Source organism: Oreochromis niloticus, linkage group LG18 (assembly GCF_001858045.2).
Source record: "Oreochromis niloticus isolate F11D_XX linkage group LG18, O_niloticus_UMD_NMBU, whole genome shotgun sequence".
Classification (NCBI taxonomy): Eukaryota; Metazoa; Chordata; class Actinopteri; order Cichliformes; family Cichlidae; genus Oreochromis; species Oreochromis niloticus.
Window position 1 is genome coordinate 30,926,819 of NC_031982.2, and position 21,005 is coordinate 30,947,823.

Genomic DNA, 21,005 nt, shown 5'->3' on the forward strand with positions numbered 1-21,005 from the left:
TCAGCCCCTTGTCTTTTTGTCAGCGCCACCACCTCCACGTTGTAAACCTTCCCTTCCACTGCTATCTTTCTGTCACAAATCACCCCTGACACTCCACCCTCTAGTGCCAGGGGTGGATGCTTGATCCCAAGTACTAAAGTAATAGGTAGTTTCTTAAAAACTACATCCTTGCTATGACTTCAGACATAAACAACACCAGAAAACGACATCAGATAAGTGAAGTTGGGCTGATCTGCTACAAGAGATTTCATTAGGCTTAAATAAGCACATTGTTTGTATTCCTTCAGTGGGGACAAATAGCTGCAGAACAGTAAAAGATTTGATATTGTGTGATACTGTCACAGTGCTATGAGCGATCTTTCCTGGTTTTCAACATTGCCAGAGGCTGAAACAACCTCAGCATCTGGCCGTGTGCTTCGGAGCCACCCTGCAGTTTTTGTAAATTGCACTGCAGCCATTTTTGATGCAGGGCGGCGATAGTTGCACTTGGAGACACTTTTAATGTTCTAATACATCTATGAGCTGATTAATTTAGAGCCTTCGCTCGAGATCTGTGTTGATGCAGCTGGAGTGCGAGTGATCAAGTTTCCCTTCAAACCAGTGATAATAAAGCATTATAGTGATGGTGTTACGTTAAGAGTTATGTTTGTTTTTTGTCTGGTCTCCCAGCACGTCCACACCATCACACATCCATAACAAACTCTGAGGTTATTTCTCCTCATTTTAAATCTTTAAACTGAGTCTAAAAGCTTGTGTTTTCTCTCGGTGGCTTTGTCTTTTCTTGCAGCGATTTCAGACGCTTCTTTAAATAATCACGACTCTGGCTGCTGTCATCAAACTTTAAACCGAAGCCATTTGGTTCAACACAGCGCATTCTGCATACATATTTTAATTTCACAGAGGAAATTAGACCTCTCTTTCAAAGACATCATTATAATGTAGATGGCTTTGGTCTGAGGCAGAGCTCAGATGATTTCAGCTTAAGAAATTCATGCTTCTGTGACTTGTGCTTTAATTTACCAGCATGCTTTTAGTATTTATAATCATTTCATGTCATGTGATGATGTGAATAAGTCAGTGCTGCTTCAATAATCATTTTCAGCCAGTTTTTAAAGAAGGGCATTTGCAGCACACTGTAGCTCCCCTATTTCACTTATATAAATAAGCTTTTTAACCTGCCTTCTTTTGAATGTCCAGCAGGGGACTGTATAGAAGAAATACCTCAGAGTTTATGGTCCCAGTCTTTAGTTTTAAGTTTAACAGAATAAAGCAGCACCCCCTAAAGCATACTGAGGTTTATCATCCATCCGATGGTAATAATGAGCACAATTTACAAAATGAGCATCATATTACATTAAATAAGACCTGGAGCTACCATTTAATACCACAAACCCATCATGAACGTGTTTACTGAATGCACAAGTCAAGTGTGAAGTGAGTAATTTTCCCACAGAGCTCTATAGAATAAGAACCAGTGGGGCCACCCCCTGCTGGCCATTAGAAGTAATGCAGGTTTATAGATCCATGTGATCAAACCGGAATTCTTCATGTTACAGTTGTTTGAAGCTGTGCAACATTTCACTGGTTCAGCTCTGAGTGTCTCACCTGCTGCTGCAGCCTCAGCCAGCGGGCAAACAGCGAGCGCCTGCAGAGCCGCGATGGCGTCCCTGAGTCCTTCCTCCTTCCTGTGGAGGTGCTGATTTCCTCCCAGCCTCCATCACCGCAGCTCCAGTTCACGCTGATGTTGGGAGGCTTCCCTGCTGGCCGGGCGTCCCTGCTGCTCAAACCTGCGTGGCGAACATGGAAACACATAAGTTCCCTCCTGGAAACACTGATTTTTTGTAAATTTGATGCCCCCACTGTCCAACCTGGACCAAATAATCTCGCTTCCAAACAAACAAAGCTTCTGCTCAACTGGATTTTCTTTGTCGTTGGAATCCCAGATATTTTGATTTGCATATTTAATTTTAATCTGTTCCCTCTGATTGAGGTGCACAGAGTTTATTTCAGGATCATTTCAGGCTGTGTTCCTTTTGATTGTTGAGTAGACAGGCTGGAGCATTCTTACATTTCTGACAACAGGCTTCAGACATCTCTAAAACATCAGGCTAAGACTTGTTTGTTACATAAGTACAATGTGAAATGTTACATTTAATGGCATCTGGTCAAATGAAATTTACTCCATACGTTCAAATTTTGGGTAAGTGGAAGTAAATGGATGGATGGATGGTATACATTCAGTTTGAACCAAGCACATTTTCCTTAAAGATTAAATATTTCAAATATTTTATTTGAGTGTATGATGTCAGCGAGAGGTGAAATCCCTAATATGATCATCTCAGACATGAACCTCAGCCTGTGGTTCCCTTTAAGGTAGAAGGAGGTAAAACATCAGACTGGACTGAAGCCCAGATAGACAAATAAGGATTATTTTGACCTGTGAATCATGCCAAGCTACCCTCGTAGAATCAAAAAATGAAAATACTGAAGAGTGAATAGAGTGAATGAGCATTACAAGACCCTGCTAACCTGAGTTTTTCTTAATCTGACAACCTCAGAGCTTTCATTGGTGATGGTTGTGATGACATTTCAGATTTTAGTGCCTCTTATTGCTCGCGGTAACTACTTAGCTTTTGCTTTTGTACTTTTTGTAGCATATTTAGTGCTATTAAGAACCCACTTCTGTACAACTTCAGGACCTTCCCTAAGTGTCAGAGGAACTGAGCTGTGGTTTCTGGCTCATTCATCATCATCATCATCTAAACTTACAGCCGAGCAGCAGCTGCTGTCGTCTGTAGGGGAAGGGGAGGTGTTTGATGGGCGCGAGGCGGCGTGCCATAGCTCTGCCCAGGTGACCCGTGTGGCTGAGCGTGCCCACCGTTAGGCTCTGGAGGTAAACCGGCTCCACCAGGTGAGACAGGAGAGCCCCTTGGAGGCCCACAACGCTCCACCTGCAGAGGTAACCACATCACTGTGTTGGTGACACAAGTAAAAGCACAGCAGTAAAGAAAATAATGAATAAACTACACTAAGCCTTTAATATAACTCACTTTGCCAATTTGTCTGTGCATGACATGGTAACGAGAGGTTTACTCAGCGATAAGCCATCCCATTTCTGATTGGCTCTCCGTGCCGTGATGGGCAGTGTCCCCTCACCTCCCTTTACCTTCACCCTGAGGTGGCAGCGAAATCTCCTGCTGGGATCTGACACAAGAAGAAAGTATTTTACAGAAGCATCATCTCTGCTACAGAAAAACGTTTACAAAGGTTCAAATCTTTAGTTTCAAATCACGCAGTTTTTACTTCCTGTGTCATGAGCTTGTCCCACATGCAAGACACAAAGGCAGGGAGGATTAAAGGAGGGCGTTTATTGTGGGCTGGTTGCACAAAGGTGGAACATTAAGCACAAAATAGGAAAACAAAAACCTGGAAAACACACTAGTGCTAAACCATGGGGGCAGGGAAACACCAGGGCAGGAAGAACTGAGGAAGGACAAGGGGGAGACGGGGACAGTAGAGTGGAGAGAGCTGGGAAAACAACACACAGTCGAACTGAATCAGAGACACACTTTTTTCAGCCTTGAGGTTTTAGGCTTGAGACTTCTCCAGTGTTTTCAGTTTTCTTTTAGTTTTTGTTCATCATTCCTGTCTCCTGAAGCCTGGATCTGGATGCTTTGGATCAGAATCACCATCACGATGATTCTCATATGTTTGACCACTTTTTAAATTGATTTAATGGACCTCAAATGGGCTCCTGTAGGATCATCACGATAATAAAAATCTAAATGTGTTCCTCTTACATGCAGCTGTGGTCTCGTAGGGGCAGTTGAGTCGTGCGTCTCCACACGGCGACGAGCTGACGTACATGTGGAAGTGGACGCCCTCCCGCAGCCGGAAGCCATCACCGCAGCTTTTATTTGGTATAAAGATCGACTGTTCCTCACTGTCCGCCGGCTTGCTTCAGAGAGGAAATGATCAGACAGGAAAAACAACAAAACAAAAACACTATTTTACAACAAGGAGCGAAAAGGACGAAAACAATTTCATCTTTTTTTGTGAAATCACACAGTAGCACACATAAATAATGAAAAAACTTAAAAATGTACATTTTTAATGGAAAAATACAGCGAGAAACTTACACAAAATAATATCCTTTTTAACAATTCTAATGCAAATGAACACAAATGTAACACAAAAAGAGGCTAAACTAGGTTTAATAGCAAATATCACCCAAAATTGAACAAAATACATTTTAAAAAATATCCACTGAAAAAAATGACTAGGCCTAATCCAAGTCTTAGAAAACTGTCCAAAAAGACTAAATCCAGACTAAATCTTAAAACTAGACACAATGTTAAGCCTCATCTATCAAAAACATGAACATTTTATTAGAAAATGAATGAAAATACTTAATAAGAAAATCCATCCAAAGTTTTCAGAATCGTTTAGGTGTAATTTCCACTTCAGATCTGGGAACGATGAGATTTATTGATAATGCCATATTTAACTCATATTTACAGCCAACCCTCCAACGCTGATATTTGACCAACCACTTTAAGGCTACAAAGAAAATCAGACCCTGCTAATCATACCAGAGGAGCAGCTCCAGCTGACTGTACAGGAATCGAACCAGCGCCCGTCGACTCACGACTTCAGCGTGGCAGTCGGTGAGCGTACAGCCACTGTCGCTCACACCACCCAAGTCCAAGCACTTCGTCCCTGTGGCCAGAGACACAACCCGGGCTGATCGAAGATCGAGTCCTGGAGGGAGAGAGAAATGAAGCATGTGGGAAGTGACAGGCAGGATGATTGTGATTGGCTCTAATGGAACGAGACTTCTGGCATGCTGCCGCTGAAACGGGACATCTTATTTCACTCAGGGAACAGGAAAACGAGGCATTTCCTCTTTTCCTCCCCTCCGCCTCTGTGTCGGGTCATAACCGGAGCGTTAACAGGCTGAGACGGGCTAATGAAAAGTGTATGACTGCACAATCACTCCGTCGTCTCACAGAGGGGCTGTTGTGCTTCTATCCGACCTCATCAAACATTCACGGGGCTGTCTCGCCTCTGAGCCGGGGCGACTCTTTGATTGCTTTAAATAATGAGCCCAGACAAGTGGCAAAACATCCTGTTAGAAGATCGGACGCTGCTGCGTCTGCGTCAAATTTCAGATGACAAAAAGCCGAGCGAACGATAACATGAGGCGAGCCGGAGAACAGAACCAGGACTGACTGATAACTGTGTCACTATGATGCAGGATTTTTGTGAAATAAAGAGCAATATTTTAAACTCACTGGGTGTCAGATTACAGCTACACACACCCCTCTCACTTAAGTCTACACCACTTTGTATGGAGTCCATCACATAATTATAAACTAATAAACAGAAATAAAATGTTTACAAGGATAAAGGTGAAATTACATCAGAGGGGGCTTGAAAGCAAGGGATGGAGAAAATTAAAAAGTGGAAGACAGGTAAAATAAAATCAGATATTATAATAATTAATAATCTTTAATAATTAAGAAGGAGATGTGAAGCAGTTATAAAGAAAAATTTAGGAATAACTCTGGACTGGTAATTTGTTCTTTAAATTTAGAGAGATTAATTTCAGGCTGGAGGACGGAGGAGACGACGAGGCACAAATTAGAGAAAAGAGCAAAGCCCAAAGCGCTTTTTTGTGACTTAAGTGGGAGTGTATAAAGCACAAATGTAGATGATGTATGACTCCTTCAGATAATGAAAAACAAAGCCTACACAGGATGTCCTATGGGCGCATGCCTCTTTTCTTTTAAAAGATACTTGACAAAGAAAGCACGCTAGTGTGATGAATGATAAAATGTGATGTAAAGGCTCAGAGATTACATGATCCTCGATGCTTGGACTAAATACCAAAGGTCAATTAATTTCTTTAAAAACAGGTTGGTGTTTACAAAAAGTTTCATATTTTTGCAGGAGGGAAGGACGTTTCTCCTGAAGGTCGCTCCTGTATTTAAACCAAACAGGTGTTTGTTGTTCTCCATGACAGAAATCTGAGTAAGGAATATGGGCAAAGGTGCGGCTCGGTGATCTCTGTATGACCATCAAAGTTATTTCAGATGAACTGAAACGAAACACGTCGTTCCTGCAGGTGCACAGTTACACAAAGAGTCCATTGTGCTCCAGTTAGAAAACTGGTCATTTCACCACTTTATACTTCATACTTTGGGTCGCTAAGGAGGTTATGTGTTTGGAGGAAGCGTTGTTGTGTGTAATTCTGCCTGGAAACCCGATATTCTATTCTATTCTATTCTATTCTATTCTATTTTGTAGAGTAGAGCAGGGTTATGTTTATAATCCATTAAAATTTGCCTTTTATCCACCAAATTCTACTACATCAATTTATAGATTTATTAGATGAAAATGGACAAAATGCCTTAACATTTAGAAACTAAGATTCTTACAAGTGTGCTGTGTATTTGACCTCTGACCTCTCCTTGAAGGTCAATAGATTTAACTGGATGTAATAATCGCCATTGTTTGTACTGATAACAGATGTAGGGAATGATATGTGATCACGTTACTTTGGACCTCTGACACTTCTTCTTCGTCGAATTAGGTCATACGTTTTGACCATCATAGCGCCAACACTCACCTCTGGTCATCACGATCCCTGCCAGCACCTTGTGTCGGGCGTGCGAGGTAGAGGAACAGCTGTCTGCGAGCGCTGTGTATTTCTCTCTCACCAAGTGGAAGATTGACTCTGCGAAGAACTACAGAAGAAGAAAACTGAGGATACAAATTAAAAGTGTGTTTTTGTTGAAGATCACGAGATGCTTCATTATTCAGAGGATACTGTTGCCTGTTAGTCTTTGTTTTAAGCTTTAGGAATGTAACCATGTAATATGCTGTTACCACTGACGCACTAAAACCCATTTTTCTTTAATCTTTTGGTGACAGAAAGTGGTCTTCTACCTTGTCTTTCCTCTTTATCACTGGCTATTGGCCAGATTGTGACAACTCGCTATGACTAATTGTGTAGCACAAAGCAAATAAATGTGTATGTTCAGGCAGCTGTTCCCCACGTCTGTGCAAACACAGTGAAACTGTCCTCATTCCAGCATGACAAGCAGGGATACACCAACCAGAGAGCGCACACAGCAATGGATAACTTTACATGCTGTAATTCATTAGGAGATGTCAATGAACAACTACAGTAAAACACTCCAGGGAAAACTCTGCCCTCTAGTGGTGAAAGTTTTAGTTTAGTTTGGCTTGTAAATACAAAAAGTACCTTTAACTGATTAAGTGATGATCAAATAACTATGGGACTGTTAAAACCATATTTTTTGTTTACTTTATATATAATGAATAAATGATTTGTGATTCATAAATATTTTTGTTGATAAAACTTGTTCTATTCATCAAATACCCACAGATGTTAAGTTTTTAATGCTCCCTGGGTTGGCTGGGTAAACTTGTTTTAATGCCGTATTCTCCAACACTACGAGTGCATGAGCTCGCCTGAAAATCAGACAGTTTGTCAGCGATGGTCGAGAGTTTTCTATCAATTTACTCCCCCAGTTTTCAAAGGAAGAGGTGTCACAATCCCAAAATATCTCTTTTTGTTTGATGTTTCAGGCCTGTCACACCTGGAGGTTACAGTACTGTAAAGGAACAGCATCAAAACAACAGTGAGGAGGTTTAAACTAAACATCAGCCCCCCAATGTCCTTCTGTTTACTGTCTGCTGAATATTTGCAGGATAAGAGACTGCCCAGCACATCAGTCTGTTTCCTCAGTTTGGGGACAGCAGATTAAATATTTGACTGTCTGAATTGAGCCTTGTAGTAACTGCTAATAATTCATATATGGTAAATTCAGATGTGATTGGAGGTAAACTACACTTCCACTGACTGACTGTCTGGACTTTAAAATATTTATTCTAGTCTGTTGTAGGAAGATTCCTGTCATAGAAACTGACAGGAATGATGTTACCAAAGGTAAATTACTCAGAAATATCACTATGAAAACAGTATGTAATATTTTTTTCTGTTGCAAGATTTACATTTAAAGATCCAATTTGTGTACTTTATTCTGGAATTTATCAGAATTACAATACTTTATTGATCCCAGTAAGAATAGTAAATAACAAGACACATTAAAAAAAACCTCCAACTTGTGTAAATTTCTCTGTTTTTCCAAAACAAGCAAAAAAATCAATATATTTTAGATCAAATCGGGCTGAAGCTCACGATGACGTTCAGAGCTCAGAGAATAAACCTTTAAATCAAAGCTTTTAATGGACAATCAAGCAACAATAAACTGAAACAAAACGGCAGTCTGATAAAGTCAAGTGAAAGCTTTGTTAATAATGACCCACAACCATTTTTTAACACCTTGGGTCAAGTGATGAGGCACATGATCAATAGTGGGTCAACGACCGTCTTAAGCTCCTTAGATCAGTCAGAGCAACGATGAGAGAATGAACTGAGCTGCTGAATCAAAGCCAGTGGATCATGCTAAGCTATGCTATTAGAGACTACAGACAGAAATAGGGAGCTGGAAATGAGACGAACAGGCCCCCTTTAAAAACAAGCTGTCACACTAATTTCTTTTTTATATTTCTAACCTTATAAACATCCCAGAAATGCTACCCTGGCATGTTCTCAACGACCACCTTTTAAAGGTTCAAACTATTCTGTGGTCCGAGCGAGCTTATTTTGAGCGAAACTCTCAAGCTCAACATTTTCTGGATGACAGTGGCACAAGGTCGTGTGTAATGAGTGTGTTAAACAATTATCTGTTGGATTATTATGCTCTTCACACCGCCTTCCTGCTCCACCTCTATCTCCTTGCTCCGCTGCCGCTCCTCCTTCATCCCTAATGTGCTGTAATAATGTTCATTAATGCGTCACGCCGTCTGACAGACAGCTCATATTGAAGCGAAGGAGGGAGGGCTGATGCTAAATGATGGGAAATAAAAATTCCACACAAAGAGGAGGAGGAGGAGGGAGGATTTGGCAAATTGTTCACTTATTGGTGTATCAGCGTACAGCAATGTAAAAGTGCTTTTTGTTCACACTCAAAGTATCAGAATCCCCTTTTTCACCCAAAATGTCGCCATTGCACCCACCCGACAGTAGATCCTCTCATCAAACCTCCCTCAGGCTTCAATAAAGTACGTACATGTCTGTCTTTCTCCATTATCATTTGCATATTTCAACAACTGTGTAAAAGGGTTTATGCCCAGTCACTCCCTTCATCTCCCCGGAGTCGATCCGAAGAGACGAGTCGCCTTGTATTCATAAAGCACGGCAGCACGACAGTAAAAGACGTCGGGGACAATTCTCCGCGGCTCTGAGACATAATGAAGCTGTTTAGATGCTGCAGATGAGTGTGCAGGACACCATCCAGCTCTCAGGCCTCAGGACATGATGGCCATGCTGATGTGCAGCACACTCCATTTGGTAGCATACGGTGCACCTCACACCCATTTATCCAGACTGCTTCGAACAATGGCAAATGCTAAAGAGATGAGGCAGAAATTCAGTGTCACGAGTTGAAGCTGACATGGCGTTTCAAAGTGAGGACCCACAGGATGTAAGAGGAGAACAACGTTGCAGTTTGTGAACGTTTAGTCACCTCACTATAAAAATGCTGGACACAAAACAAACATCTGGGGAACGGCTTCGTTGTCTCTGACCATCTTCTACCCCCATCTTTGCTGTGATGTTTTCCTTTTTCATGTCCTCTGTGTGTTTCTGTCACGGTCTGTGGTTTTTCTCATTCAGGACTTTAGTTTAGAAGTTTTGTTTAGTAATTTTAACACGACTGTATGTTGTAAGGATTTGGGTTTTGTGCCTTGCTGGTTTATTAGTTCTTGGTTCCATTTGTTTAGGTTTTTCTTCCCACCCCAGTCCTCTCTTGCTGTCTTCATCCTTATGATTATTTGGTTAGTCATTTGCCTCTTGTGCTTTTCCATTGAGTTGACTTCCTTTGTTATTGTCTTAATTACTTTCAGCTGTGCCTTGTTACCCTGGTGTTTCCACTTCCCTCGTTATCTCCTGTGTCTCTTTAAAGACTCCGTTTGCTTTGTTAAGTTTTACCGTGTTTTCTCTCGCTTGTTGTAATGGGGAAAGTAAAACACTGAAACATGTCACATCTTGGTACTGCTATGAAACAAAGACACAAACAAGTGTTGCACAACTGTAAACAAAACCAGATCAATACTGGTTTTATGTTATTATGATCAGGTTTGGAGAAATCTGCGTACATAAACGTAAGAACAAAGAAATTGCTGTTTATTGTATATGCGTTGTGTTTACACTCCCCCTTTTTCCGCCCTCATTATCTGATTGGATTGACTCTCCTTTTGGATTCATTAGAGGAGCTGCAGTATTTGGCACATCTGCATTGGCTTCATTTTTCAGCTTTAGATGTCGCATCTTGATTTGCTCTAAGTTTTTGTAAGTTTATCTCTTTACCTTCAAAATCCTGTTTTCTTTAAAAATAATAATTTCAGTTATTATTCAGTTATTATTTTCATGCCAGTCTGCTTCAGTTGTTATCTGCATTTGTGTCTGCTTAACAAAGATCACTGGAAAGGTGAAAAAAAGCGATTTCAGGCAGATTTAGAGAGTGTGATGTCTTTGTATTTTCAACATTTTGCATTATTTTATTATTCGGAATGACAGGTGATATAAAGGTAAGGGCTAGGGGGTCCTTAGCCAATGCCACATGTTGGGAAAAGAAATGCGACCAATCTATTTGCGACAACACCTGAACATCTATTGCCTTTAACACTGAATGATGTCAGATATCATCATTGGCACATATGAGGTGCTGTTTGTATGTATGGGAAATGTAATATTGTATAAAAACTCCAATGAGAAGACTACATAACAGGTTATGAGCAGTCATGCATGGGACAGAAAGATGTAAATTCATGTACATTGTGATAGCCACAGTGCTCATGTTTGCCTATTGGAGTCTTTTTTTAGCTTTTACCCGATCATTTTGCATCTCTTTGCATTTTTCTTACTGTTTAAGATTCATTTATGTTGCTATGATTGATGACTGACTGACTTTTAGCTGGGGCTCAGACATGAGTCTGCTCATGTAGGTGACTCGAAGCTCAATACAGTTATTCATCCATGTAAGCAGGACATGTTTTAGAAAATCAACTCATTAAAATTTGTAATTTACTCATTACAGATGACCTGAGTGAAACTATTCCCTCACTGCTTTCCATATACAACTCATTTTTTTTATTACTATACTTATAAAAGGAGAGTGGAGGTAAAATACTCACCTGAGGTAGCTGATTTTTGGCCCTGCTGTCCTGCAGGCCCATGAAGGTCCTCTCTGGTCCCAGACTTATGTTGTAAAGAGACTGTAGGGCAGCTGCTGCTGCTTTGGCCTTGGCCAGTCTTTTACTGGGAGCACACCCTTCAAACACCCGCCCCTCCAACCTGACCATCATAACGAAACTCTTCATCGCCCTGACAGGAACTCTCTCAGTCAGGCACATGTACCTGAGCCCCGGGCGCAGCTCATTGAGCAGTGCTACTGGGCTGAAGTCCTCTAACAGTGAGGTGGTGACTGCTCGTCTTTTTGGATTTGTAGAGGACACCAAGTCCAGCGTCAGACGAACAAGTCTTCTGTGGTTGTAAATGCTGGAGAAGACCTCCTTTTTTGCTGCGTTGGAGTGGAGTAGATCACAGTTCCGAAGCACCGATGGCTCAAACTCTTTGAAAAATCCGTTGGGAATATCCACTTTATCTGCTGTGAAGTCCACCGGTGTGCTGGTGAAGTTCCCCATGGATGCATGAGCCTGGGAGGTGTTTGGGAACTGAATGAATGACTGGAGAGCCTGCTCTGCAGCCCTCATCTTGGCCTGTTTTTTAGTTGGTCCTCGGCCCTCGAAGTGGAAGCCGTTTACCTCCACGGCTACAGAAAATACCGGTGCGTGCAGCGGGCCAGTCTTTGATGTGATATCATACTGCAGGCCTGGTCGTAGCTCATTCAGGTGCACCAGTGCGTTCTTCTGAGTCACACCCCAAGCTGCTCTTTTACAGGTGGAGTGACTTTGGTAGAGCAGCTGCTCTTTTCCGTCCACCAGCGGCTGCTTCCTCTTCAAAGCTCTTTGTCCATTTCTGGGGAAAGTTGTGCAAAAAGTTGATGGGTGATACTTTCTAAGGAGGTCACGCTCCACCTGGCATTTATCATCCTGATTCTCCTTCACCTCCAAACTGCTGGTACCTGTTTACGAGATCAGAGTGTTCACAGCGAGAAATCCTGTCCTGCTTTATTGTACATGAAAATCATCAGCATTCTTACACAGCCATATGATTAAAACATTTTAACTGGACTCTAAAACAAAGCTAAGTAAACCCTATGATTCAAAAGCTCATAGAACCAACTTTTGAGGGAATAACTTGTTTTCCGAGACTTTATCAGTCTCTCACATCGATGTTGAGGAGTTTTGGTCAACTCTTCTTTAAAGCGTTGCTTCAGTTCATTGAGGTTTTTGGACATTCATTAATGCACAGCTCTTTTAAGGTCCTGTGACAACCTTTCTGTCAGGTTGAGGACTTTGACTTGGCCATTGCTTTAGCTGTTAGAAAAATGGCTTCACATTTGACTGCTGAAGACTTCATGAGAACTTCATGGTTAACCTGTGAGATCCTGTGGCTGCAAAACAAGCCCAAATCATCCCTCCTTCACCACTGTGTTGTTTGTGCTGATATGCTTTTTCTGGTTAATGCCAAATCTGGAAGTCTGTAGTTTGGTTTCATCTGTGCATGGAAAGGACAGTTAATGCCAAATACGCTAATTTTTACCAGGCATAAGATTTTTTTAACTACCTAGTTGCCATTTTAGTTGAGTTTGTTAGCATGCTAACATTTCCAATAAAGGCTAAACAGAGACTAAATCTGAAGTGCACACATCCATTGTGTCTCCATGTGCTTAAGCAATGAGTGTACTTAAATCATTCAGGTACACAAAGAGTTTGTGTCAGCAAATGATTGTCGTGCAATCATCTGTGCAAAGCCGGGTTTTGAACATTACGTCTTCTGTCATGTTTATATTGTTATATTTCTGAATGCTCACATTAAACATGGCCACAGTTTTTAAATAATAAAACCGGCATACATACAGGCGTCCCTGTGAGCTCAGGCTTCAGACTACACACTGAGATTCAGATATTATGTTACTCATGGTTCTTCATGATGCCAACATAAGAGCATATATTTCTACAGGCATCTCTGGAAACACAGCTCTGGTTGTGAATGCAGAACTCTCTCCTACCTGCTGTTCAAATCTTGTGGTTATTAGGGGCAGCCAATTAAAAGAAAACTGGCTTAGACAGAGGCCCAGCGAGAAAGTACAAATAATTATTAATTTGTACTGTTAATTCAAAGCTACTTTATTAGAGACGTAGGAAACGGGGATGTGGCAATGGGCACAGTAGGTCCCTTTAAATTATTACAATTCATACTGACTGTAGTAGATTTGTAGCACTCACAGTAATGGCTGCTGAGGCACAAAATCATTTTTTGGCAGGAAAAGAGTCACTGGGATTCCTGCTATGGGAACAACGAGTGCCTGTAGGTAATGGTTGCACTGGTCTACTTTGGATTAACATTTGTGCTAAAGGAAAAGTCGGGGCAACAGAACGATTCGTCCATCCATCAAAGTCTGCAAACATTTTAATATCAGACCATTTAATAAAGAGAAATTTGGAACAATGCATTTGTATAACTGACTGACAGGCTTATGCTGCAGTCCATGAAGCCAGCATGCTGCTAACACGGCTGAGAGTGTAATGTAGGCTGATACAACATCTGTGTTTGTAAAATAGCCACATAAACTGTCTGCAGTTCAAATGTTAGACATGTAGCACATTGAAATAATGGATGTAGAGCATGTTGTGTGCAGTGAGAGGAGGGACGGCATTTACTTGAACTGTCTGCATCCTCAGCTGATGATGCTTCAGTATCCCAGTGTTTTATGGGGCTTATGAAGGTTGACGGCGTGCTGCTGCATCCTGAAAAACACAATGAAAAAGACTTGAGGTCATTTTCATCTTATATAAATTTTCATCTAAATGGAAATATACAGTGTGTTTCTCCTCTGACATTTTGTGTTTGTGAAGCGAGTCAGTGTTGTGATTCTGAATGATTGTGATGCTTAGTTTTATATTCGCCCTGAACTGCAGAAGAAATTAAATGGAGTGAGGTAAACACATATACGGTGATAGCGAAAATCTGCTGCAGGAAGCCATGAACGCCATTAGAGTTCCCACTGAATGAAAACAAACAGAAAGGTGGCTCAGAGCCAGCCGGGGTAATTGAAAGGTGTCTGTGATAAGGACAGAGGCTTTCACACAAGAAGCATCATGGGCTTTAAACTAAATGAACAGCTTTGTATTATTAACCCAGTCACAGAGATTTTAAACTGAGCACAAAATCTTTTCCAAAGGCATTGGTGAGTGGCTCAAAGTGTGATGGACTGACAGGCTGCCCAGGTGTGTCCAGGTTTTACCCAGCCTCTATCCTACGACAGTTTTCCAAATTAATTATATTAACATTGTGAAAATGAATAAGATTACGGGCAAGCATATTTACCCACATCCTCTCTTACTTATAAGGGTAGATTGAAGGTAACATTTCCTGGAAATCACTTACTTTTTTTAAGATGTTTTGAAAATAAAGAAACTAGTAAGAAAAAGGTGATAAAAATTACGGTGGCCCTGAGAGGTCAAACGGACTGCAACTTAAGAAAACACCAGCAATAAGAAAAATGCTGCAAAAGCACACAAAACACAACAGAAATGGGGGAAAAAGAAAACAGAAATAGGAAAAAACACAAGGGAAGTGTTTCTGGGGAGACAATAACCCGACGGACCAGTTGTAGGAACCCAAACTTGGTAGACGTGTTTTATCATGATTCATATAATACTGATGACGGATTTTTAGGCTAACACACTTACCTCTCATCTTTTCTTTCCTCACAAAACCGATAGATCCTCCACTTCTTTTAAGTGTCTCCCAGCGCAATTCTTAGCATATTTTGGTTCCTGCAACTGGTCCGTCGGGTTATTGTCTCCCCAGAAACACTTCTCTTGTGCTTTTGGAAATCTGTTTTTTCCTATTTCTGTTTTCGTTTTTTCCTATTTCTGTTGTGTTTTGTGTGCTTTTGCAGCGTTTTTCTAATTGCTGGTGTTTTCTTAAGTTACAGTCCGTTTGGCCTCTCAGGGCCACCGTAAAAAATGTTTTAAAGTGCTGAAAGATGAGAAAACTGTAATTTACTTGAGTAAGACCCAGACTTTTCTCATCCTTATCACACAGAGGCGACTTTAATGCTGCTAGTGTAGCACTGAAGTCATTTAGAAGCAGCCACACTATTCTAAACTCTTGCACCTTAAAGATATATGGTTTGTTACAATTAAATAAAAAAAAAAAACAAACCAGAGAAAAATTGTAAAGAAAAGAAGATGTCTCCTGCACTACACTGCTCACAAACAATGAAGGGAACACTTGACCATCGCAGTATAACACAGAGTCAGTTAAACTTCAGGCATATCCATGTGTACAGGAAGCAGAAACCACTCTGACCATCGGTTTTACCTGCTTTTGTGCAAATCAAAGTAACAACAGGTGCACTCGAGCAGCAACAAGAAACCCCCCAAAATATGGATGTTTCTGCCGGTGGTGGCCACCGAACAATCCTCTCTCCTTTTTCCTCCTGAAGGATTTTTGGCTGTTCTTATTTTTGCTTCTGTCCTTGTCACTGCTGGTAGTATGGGACAATATCATCAAGAAACCAACCACAGGAATTAAGCTTTTCCCAAAAATTTGATTCTGTTAATCTGGACGTAGTGTTTTCAGAAATGTTTCAACACACATCCAAGTACTTCTTCGGTCACCTCATGAACAACGGACCTCACAGCCCATTGTTCATTCAGTGGGCTAGTTTCAGTCATTATGCAAATGTACCGTTTATAAGGTTGAGAAACCTGCAGTCAGCTGAGACTGAAGAAGGCTTAACTTAAACAGCTTAATTTCTTGGCATGCATCAAGAAATTAAGCTTTCTAACCCAAACCTGATAATTTTATGTGATCTGAAACTTAAACAGCTTAAATAAAAATGACAGCACAAAAATTTCTGCTGTGTGGATTTCAAACTGTAGCCTCAGCTGCCACCTCCTTCCTCATAAGCAGACTTTATCACCTTCAGAGTGAAGGCCATTAGACTGTGCAGACAATTAACTGCTTTAAGACTGAGGGTCTAAATCACAGCACACCCAGTCTCTCTGTTATTTTGCAAAAATCCTTGGTATTTTTGAGTACCACACGGTATTATTGAGCCGCTGTGAGCAGGGTTTGAACCTGCGCAGGGAGACCCTATTGGATTTCAAGTCCAACGCCTTAACCACTCGGCCATCACAGCTGCATGTTATAGGCACAATGCGCAGACTTACCATATACACTTAAGGAAAACTGGCACAAATGTGGTCTGTCAAATGTTTAGTTTGAGAAGGATGATGGTCCTGTGCTACATTTGCCACGTGAAAGATCACAAGAATTCATATCCTGTGCTATCTGGGAGATGGTGAAAAAGTTGCTACTTATATATCATTACATACATATATGTGGCAAAAGTGGTGCAGTCGTGACCACTGTTGCCTCACATGAAGAAGATTCACATGATCTCCCTGTGTCTGTGTGGGTCTTCTCTCCAGGTGCTCTGGGTTCCTCCCACAGTCCAGACATGCTTGTTAGGTGAAATGTTGATTCTAAATTAGGTGTGAAAATCAGTGTGAATGCTTGTCTCTCTCTCTCTCTGTGTGTTAGTCCTGTGACAGACTGCTGACCTGTCCAGTGTGTACCTCACCTGTTGCCCCATGACAGCTGGGATAGGCTCCTGTGACCCTAATTTGGATAAGTGGAAGAAAACGGATGGATGGATAGTAAATGAGCACTTTTCCCCGTTAACTTTTTTTTTTCTTTGTCAATCTTATAATCTGGACTGCTGGTGGATATAATGATATTTCCGCTTTTAGTGGCTATTATCGCTCATGGTAACATATATCTACAATATCCCTCACACACATGCCATTTGGGGCAGTCTTCAGTAACTGCAGTTATTAATCCTTTCTAAAATGGTATAGCTATACCCCATCAGCATGTAGATCTTGTTTAGGGTGAAATTTCATTCTTAAACTTATTGTGTTTTCCCCTCATTTATATCCATCCATCCTCTTCTGCTTATCCTAATCAGTGTCGCGGGGGGGATGACATAGTTAGCTTCTTTAGCCACTAGGAATGAATAATGTCGGGGCCTGGTGCTGTCCAACGCGTCATGCTTGAGACCCTTGGAGCCTGTTCAGGGAGGTTGCTGTGGTCTGCTCTTAGATCCACTAATCACTGAGCATTGTTGTTATGCGTAGCGTTCTACTCCCATTGTGCTCTCCCAGTATTGTCTCCAGCCTTGGTGGAACTGTTCTTATTTTCAATTCAATTCAATTCAATTTTATTTGTATAGCACCAAATCACAACAACAGTCGCCTCAAGGTTGCTTTATATTGCACAGTAGATCGTACAATAATAGATACAGAGCCAGTCTCTGCCGGTGAGAGTACACATTGGATGGTTTAGTGTAGAACAGCTGGTGCTTCTGGATGTTAGTCTTTGCTTAGCAGTTTCCAAGGCCTCCGGTTTGGGCATGTTGCTGTACTTCTTAGGCATCCTTTCCTTCATCACATGTTTCTGCAGCTCCAATAGTTGGCTAACTTCCCTCTGTGCTGTCTTGATCCTTGTCTCTAGTCAGTCACAGTCTACGTCTCATTATGTTTCCTGTTTTATTTTGACAGTCTCGTGTTCCATGTTCAGCGTGTTTATTTTTGCTTCCCCCGTGGCATCATGTTCATTTCTGTCAGCTGTGTTTCCACTTCCCTCATTACCCATCTGTGTGTTTAAGTATGCTGTCTCCCTTTGTTCATTGTTGAGTCTGCTGTTTACCTCCTCACAGCTCTATGGTTCATGTCATCACAATTTTCATGTTTCATGTTTTAGTTGCTCTGAGTTTAGGTTTTGTTAGTTCTCGTTCACTTCATGTTATCACTTATTTTCACGTTTTTCGTCGGCCACAATAACGGCTCATTTTTTGTTTGCCTCCTGCGCGTTCTGCTTTTGGGTACACAATACAACACACCGGCTACTCGGCTGTACAATGTTGTTTTTGAGGCTTGGTGCCCAATTTTGGAGAGTGGGGATGCTTGACAGGAGCTTCCATGTGGTACTGAGGCAGGTTACTGGCAGAGTGGGAATGATGATATCTCAGTAGTAGCATTCCAACATGGATTTTAAAATGCACAATTTAAATCCTCTGTAAAGCTCTCAGACCTTCCTTTTTATATGCAGCCCTTTCCTCTCTGCTCCATCTCCACTACAACTTCCACTTGTTTTGTTTTTGGAGTTTGGCTTCAGGAAACCCCCCCCCACCACCATAATAGATCACCTGCTGATCCCTGCTGGTCCCCAAACCAGTGACCCCATTTATTCCCATTTATCTGATGCCCAAGCACCATTTGAGAGTTTTTATTTTATAGCATTTCTTGTTAGAATACACACACACATAAACACTGAAATATGAGCAGCAGCAGCAATTATACTGTTCATAAGCTATTAATGAATTCCTGTTAAAACTATAACTATTATGGATCAACATTAAACTAGTCTGCAGTTTTATTACATGCCATTTTTCACTTTTAAGGCTTCCTGAAATGAAAAATTATTTTTTAAAAATCCAATATTATAAGCTGAACATGGCTGCAAATGACAGAGAATCATATGAAATTAGTTGTGCTCCATGCAAATAAAAGTGGTGTCGATTTCACCATTAAACTGAGATATTTCTTTTGAGAACAAAGTAATATTAAAGAAGCTAGAGTCAGATTAAATATGCAAAGTTTCTGACTTCTTTGTGGGTAATTTTATTGCCTATTTTCCTCGTTTTTACCCCAGGTGACTGCTGATTCTGGACGGCACTGCAAAGCAAACTAAAAGTCATTAGAATAATGAAGAGTGCACACTAAACTATTGTGCATTAACCTTCCACCTTTCAGTTATATTAGGCGTGTGATGCCATTAAGTGGTGGGATGATATGAATGAGAGCTGTGAGATGGGATGTGAACGTAATGATGTGAGTCCTGTGCTTCTGAAGGCAGGTGGAGGCTGGAGGTGTTTTAATGACCTGCATCATCACAGCTAATGGGACCATTTATTTTCAGACAAAAAAAGAAGTTAATAACTGTTTTTCTTTGCGTCACATCCACTGAGCTCTCGTGTCTTCCCATACTTGCTGCCATTTTCATGTTTTCCATCATCTTTCACTTGACATCCTCTGTTATAGACACAAAAACACACCCTCGCTAGTCCAAAAAGCCCTTCATTAACTCACACCCATTTGTGAATGAAAGTAGTGGACTTTCCACTTGATTTAAGTAGAGGTTATCCAAGTTGCAATGTGACAAACTGTCTGCTTAATCTACCTCTAAAGTTTTACATGAGCAGATCTACACGATGGTGTTGTGCAGCTTTGGTTTTGCAAAACAGGTGAGCAGATCTTAGAGAGCATGTGCATGTAGCAAAGAGCAATTTAGTGAATAACTGAAGGGGGTTGGTGCTGGATAGGGGTGCACACAAGTGTTTGTCCTTCACCTTAATTATGTCAAAAATATCCTCAGTCGATGATCAAAGTGGCTCTATGTGGCCAAAAAGTGTTTTAATTGGGTTTTTAAAGTGTTTGCAGTACAAACTGTGATTCTTTTACATGAAGACAAATGAGCAATCATACCAAAGTGATAAAAAAGTGATAATGCACTTGAGCAGCAACAACAAGACAACCCCCACAGTTCTTGTCATGGCTGCCTGAGGCTGGATCCAAAGGAGAGTTAGTCGCTATAGATTGTACAAAAGTGCACAAAAAAGTGTATATCAGAATCAGAATCAGAATCAGAAGACTTTATTTATCCCCAAGGGGCAATTAATAAACAACCGAGCAGCATACGTTGAAGATAAGGAGAATAAGAACAGGCAATAGGACTGAAATAATAAATACACAGAATATACAGTATATACAGTTTTAAAATTAAAGTGACTGAAAGGTGAATGAATAACTGTGAGTGACTAAAAGTGAGTAAAGTGTCGGCAGTATAAAAAGAGTGTAGAGTAGTTTATGTTTATGGTGTGGGAAATGATCTTATCGGCTGGAGTTAAAAAGCAGGGTGGTTATGGGGACAAAGGTGGCTCTCCTCCTCTCAGTCCTGCAGGAAATGCAGCGGAGGCGTCGCCCAGAGGGGAGCCACTGAAATGCGGGGTGAAGAATGTGAGAGGGGTCACTGATGATTTTGGCTGCCTGTCTGAGGGCCTGTTGGCTGAAAACCTGTGCCAGAGTTCTGACAGGCAGGCACACTGATGCAGTGTGCTGCAGGCTGAGGGAGTGGAACCAGCAGGTGATGGAGAAGGTCATGATGCTTTCCAGGAAGGCATAGTAAAAAGTCATCATGATGGGTGTGCTGACTCCAAAGGAGTTGAGTTTCCTAAGGAGGTATAGCCGTTGGTGGCACCTCCTGAGAATCTCCTCTGTGTTGGCAGAGAATACAAGTTGTCAAAGATGGTTCCCAGGTATTTGTACTCCTCAACTACCTCCACTGGCTTCCCGTGGATGGTGGTGGTGACTGAAGCAGCCAGATCCCTCTGCCTACTGGAGAAGGTCACCACCATCTCTTTGGTTTTGCTCACGTTCAGTTCAAGTTTGGAGCTGTCACACCACTCTACAAACTCCTGAAGAGTGGGCCCGTAGTGTTGTGACTGGCCTGACAGCAGTGACAGGAGAACTGTGTCGTCAGCATATTTAACCAGGTGACAGTTGGGCTGTGTGGATCTGCAGTCATCGGTGTAGAGGATGAAGAGCAGGGGGGAGAGCACACAGCCCTGGGGGGAGCCAGTGGAGGTGGA

The 21,005-nt window shown here is 41.4% G+C and overlaps 2 protein-coding genes and 1 non-coding gene across 7 annotated transcripts in view; 1 reads left to right on the forward strand and 2 right to left on the reverse strand.

The window, feature by feature from the left end:
• The window catches only part of LOC109195563 (tripartite motif-containing protein 16), a 1,176,058-nt gene that overhangs the window by 453,613 nt on the left and 701,440 nt on the right, over nt 1-21,005 (forward strand). The window lies entirely within an intron of this gene.
• LOC100692843 (adenosine deaminase RNA specific B2 (inactive)) overlaps nt 1-21,005 on the reverse strand; it is a 51,297-nt gene that overhangs the window by 3,180 nt on the left and 27,112 nt on the right. For 4 of the 5 annotated variants that reach the window (XM_025900324.1, XM_005463032.4, XM_013265986.3 and 1 more), the window contains 8 exons: nt 13,942-14,028; nt 11,290-12,239; nt 6,632-6,749; nt 4,593-4,761; nt 3,801-3,958; nt 3,051-3,204; nt 2,770-2,951; nt 1,606-1,787 (listed from right to left, as the gene is read on the reverse strand). In XM_025900324.1, the coding sequence (XP_025756109.1) occupies nt 1,606-1,787; nt 2,770-2,951; nt 3,051-3,204; nt 3,801-3,958; nt 4,593-4,761; nt 6,632-6,749; nt 11,290-12,239; nt 13,942-14,028 (2,000 nt within the window). Of the gene's footprint in view, nt 1-1,605; nt 1,788-2,769; nt 2,952-3,050; nt 3,205-3,800; nt 3,959-4,592; nt 4,762-6,631; nt 6,750-11,289; nt 12,240-13,941; nt 14,029-14,973; nt 15,030-21,005 lie in introns of those variants that run through there. The other variant, XM_013265987.3, reaches the window with a different exon arrangement.
• On the reverse strand, nt 16,352-16,433 carry trnas-uga (transfer RNA serine (anticodon UGA)). The gene has a single exon. It is a non-coding gene; the product is annotated as a tRNA-Ser (tRNA).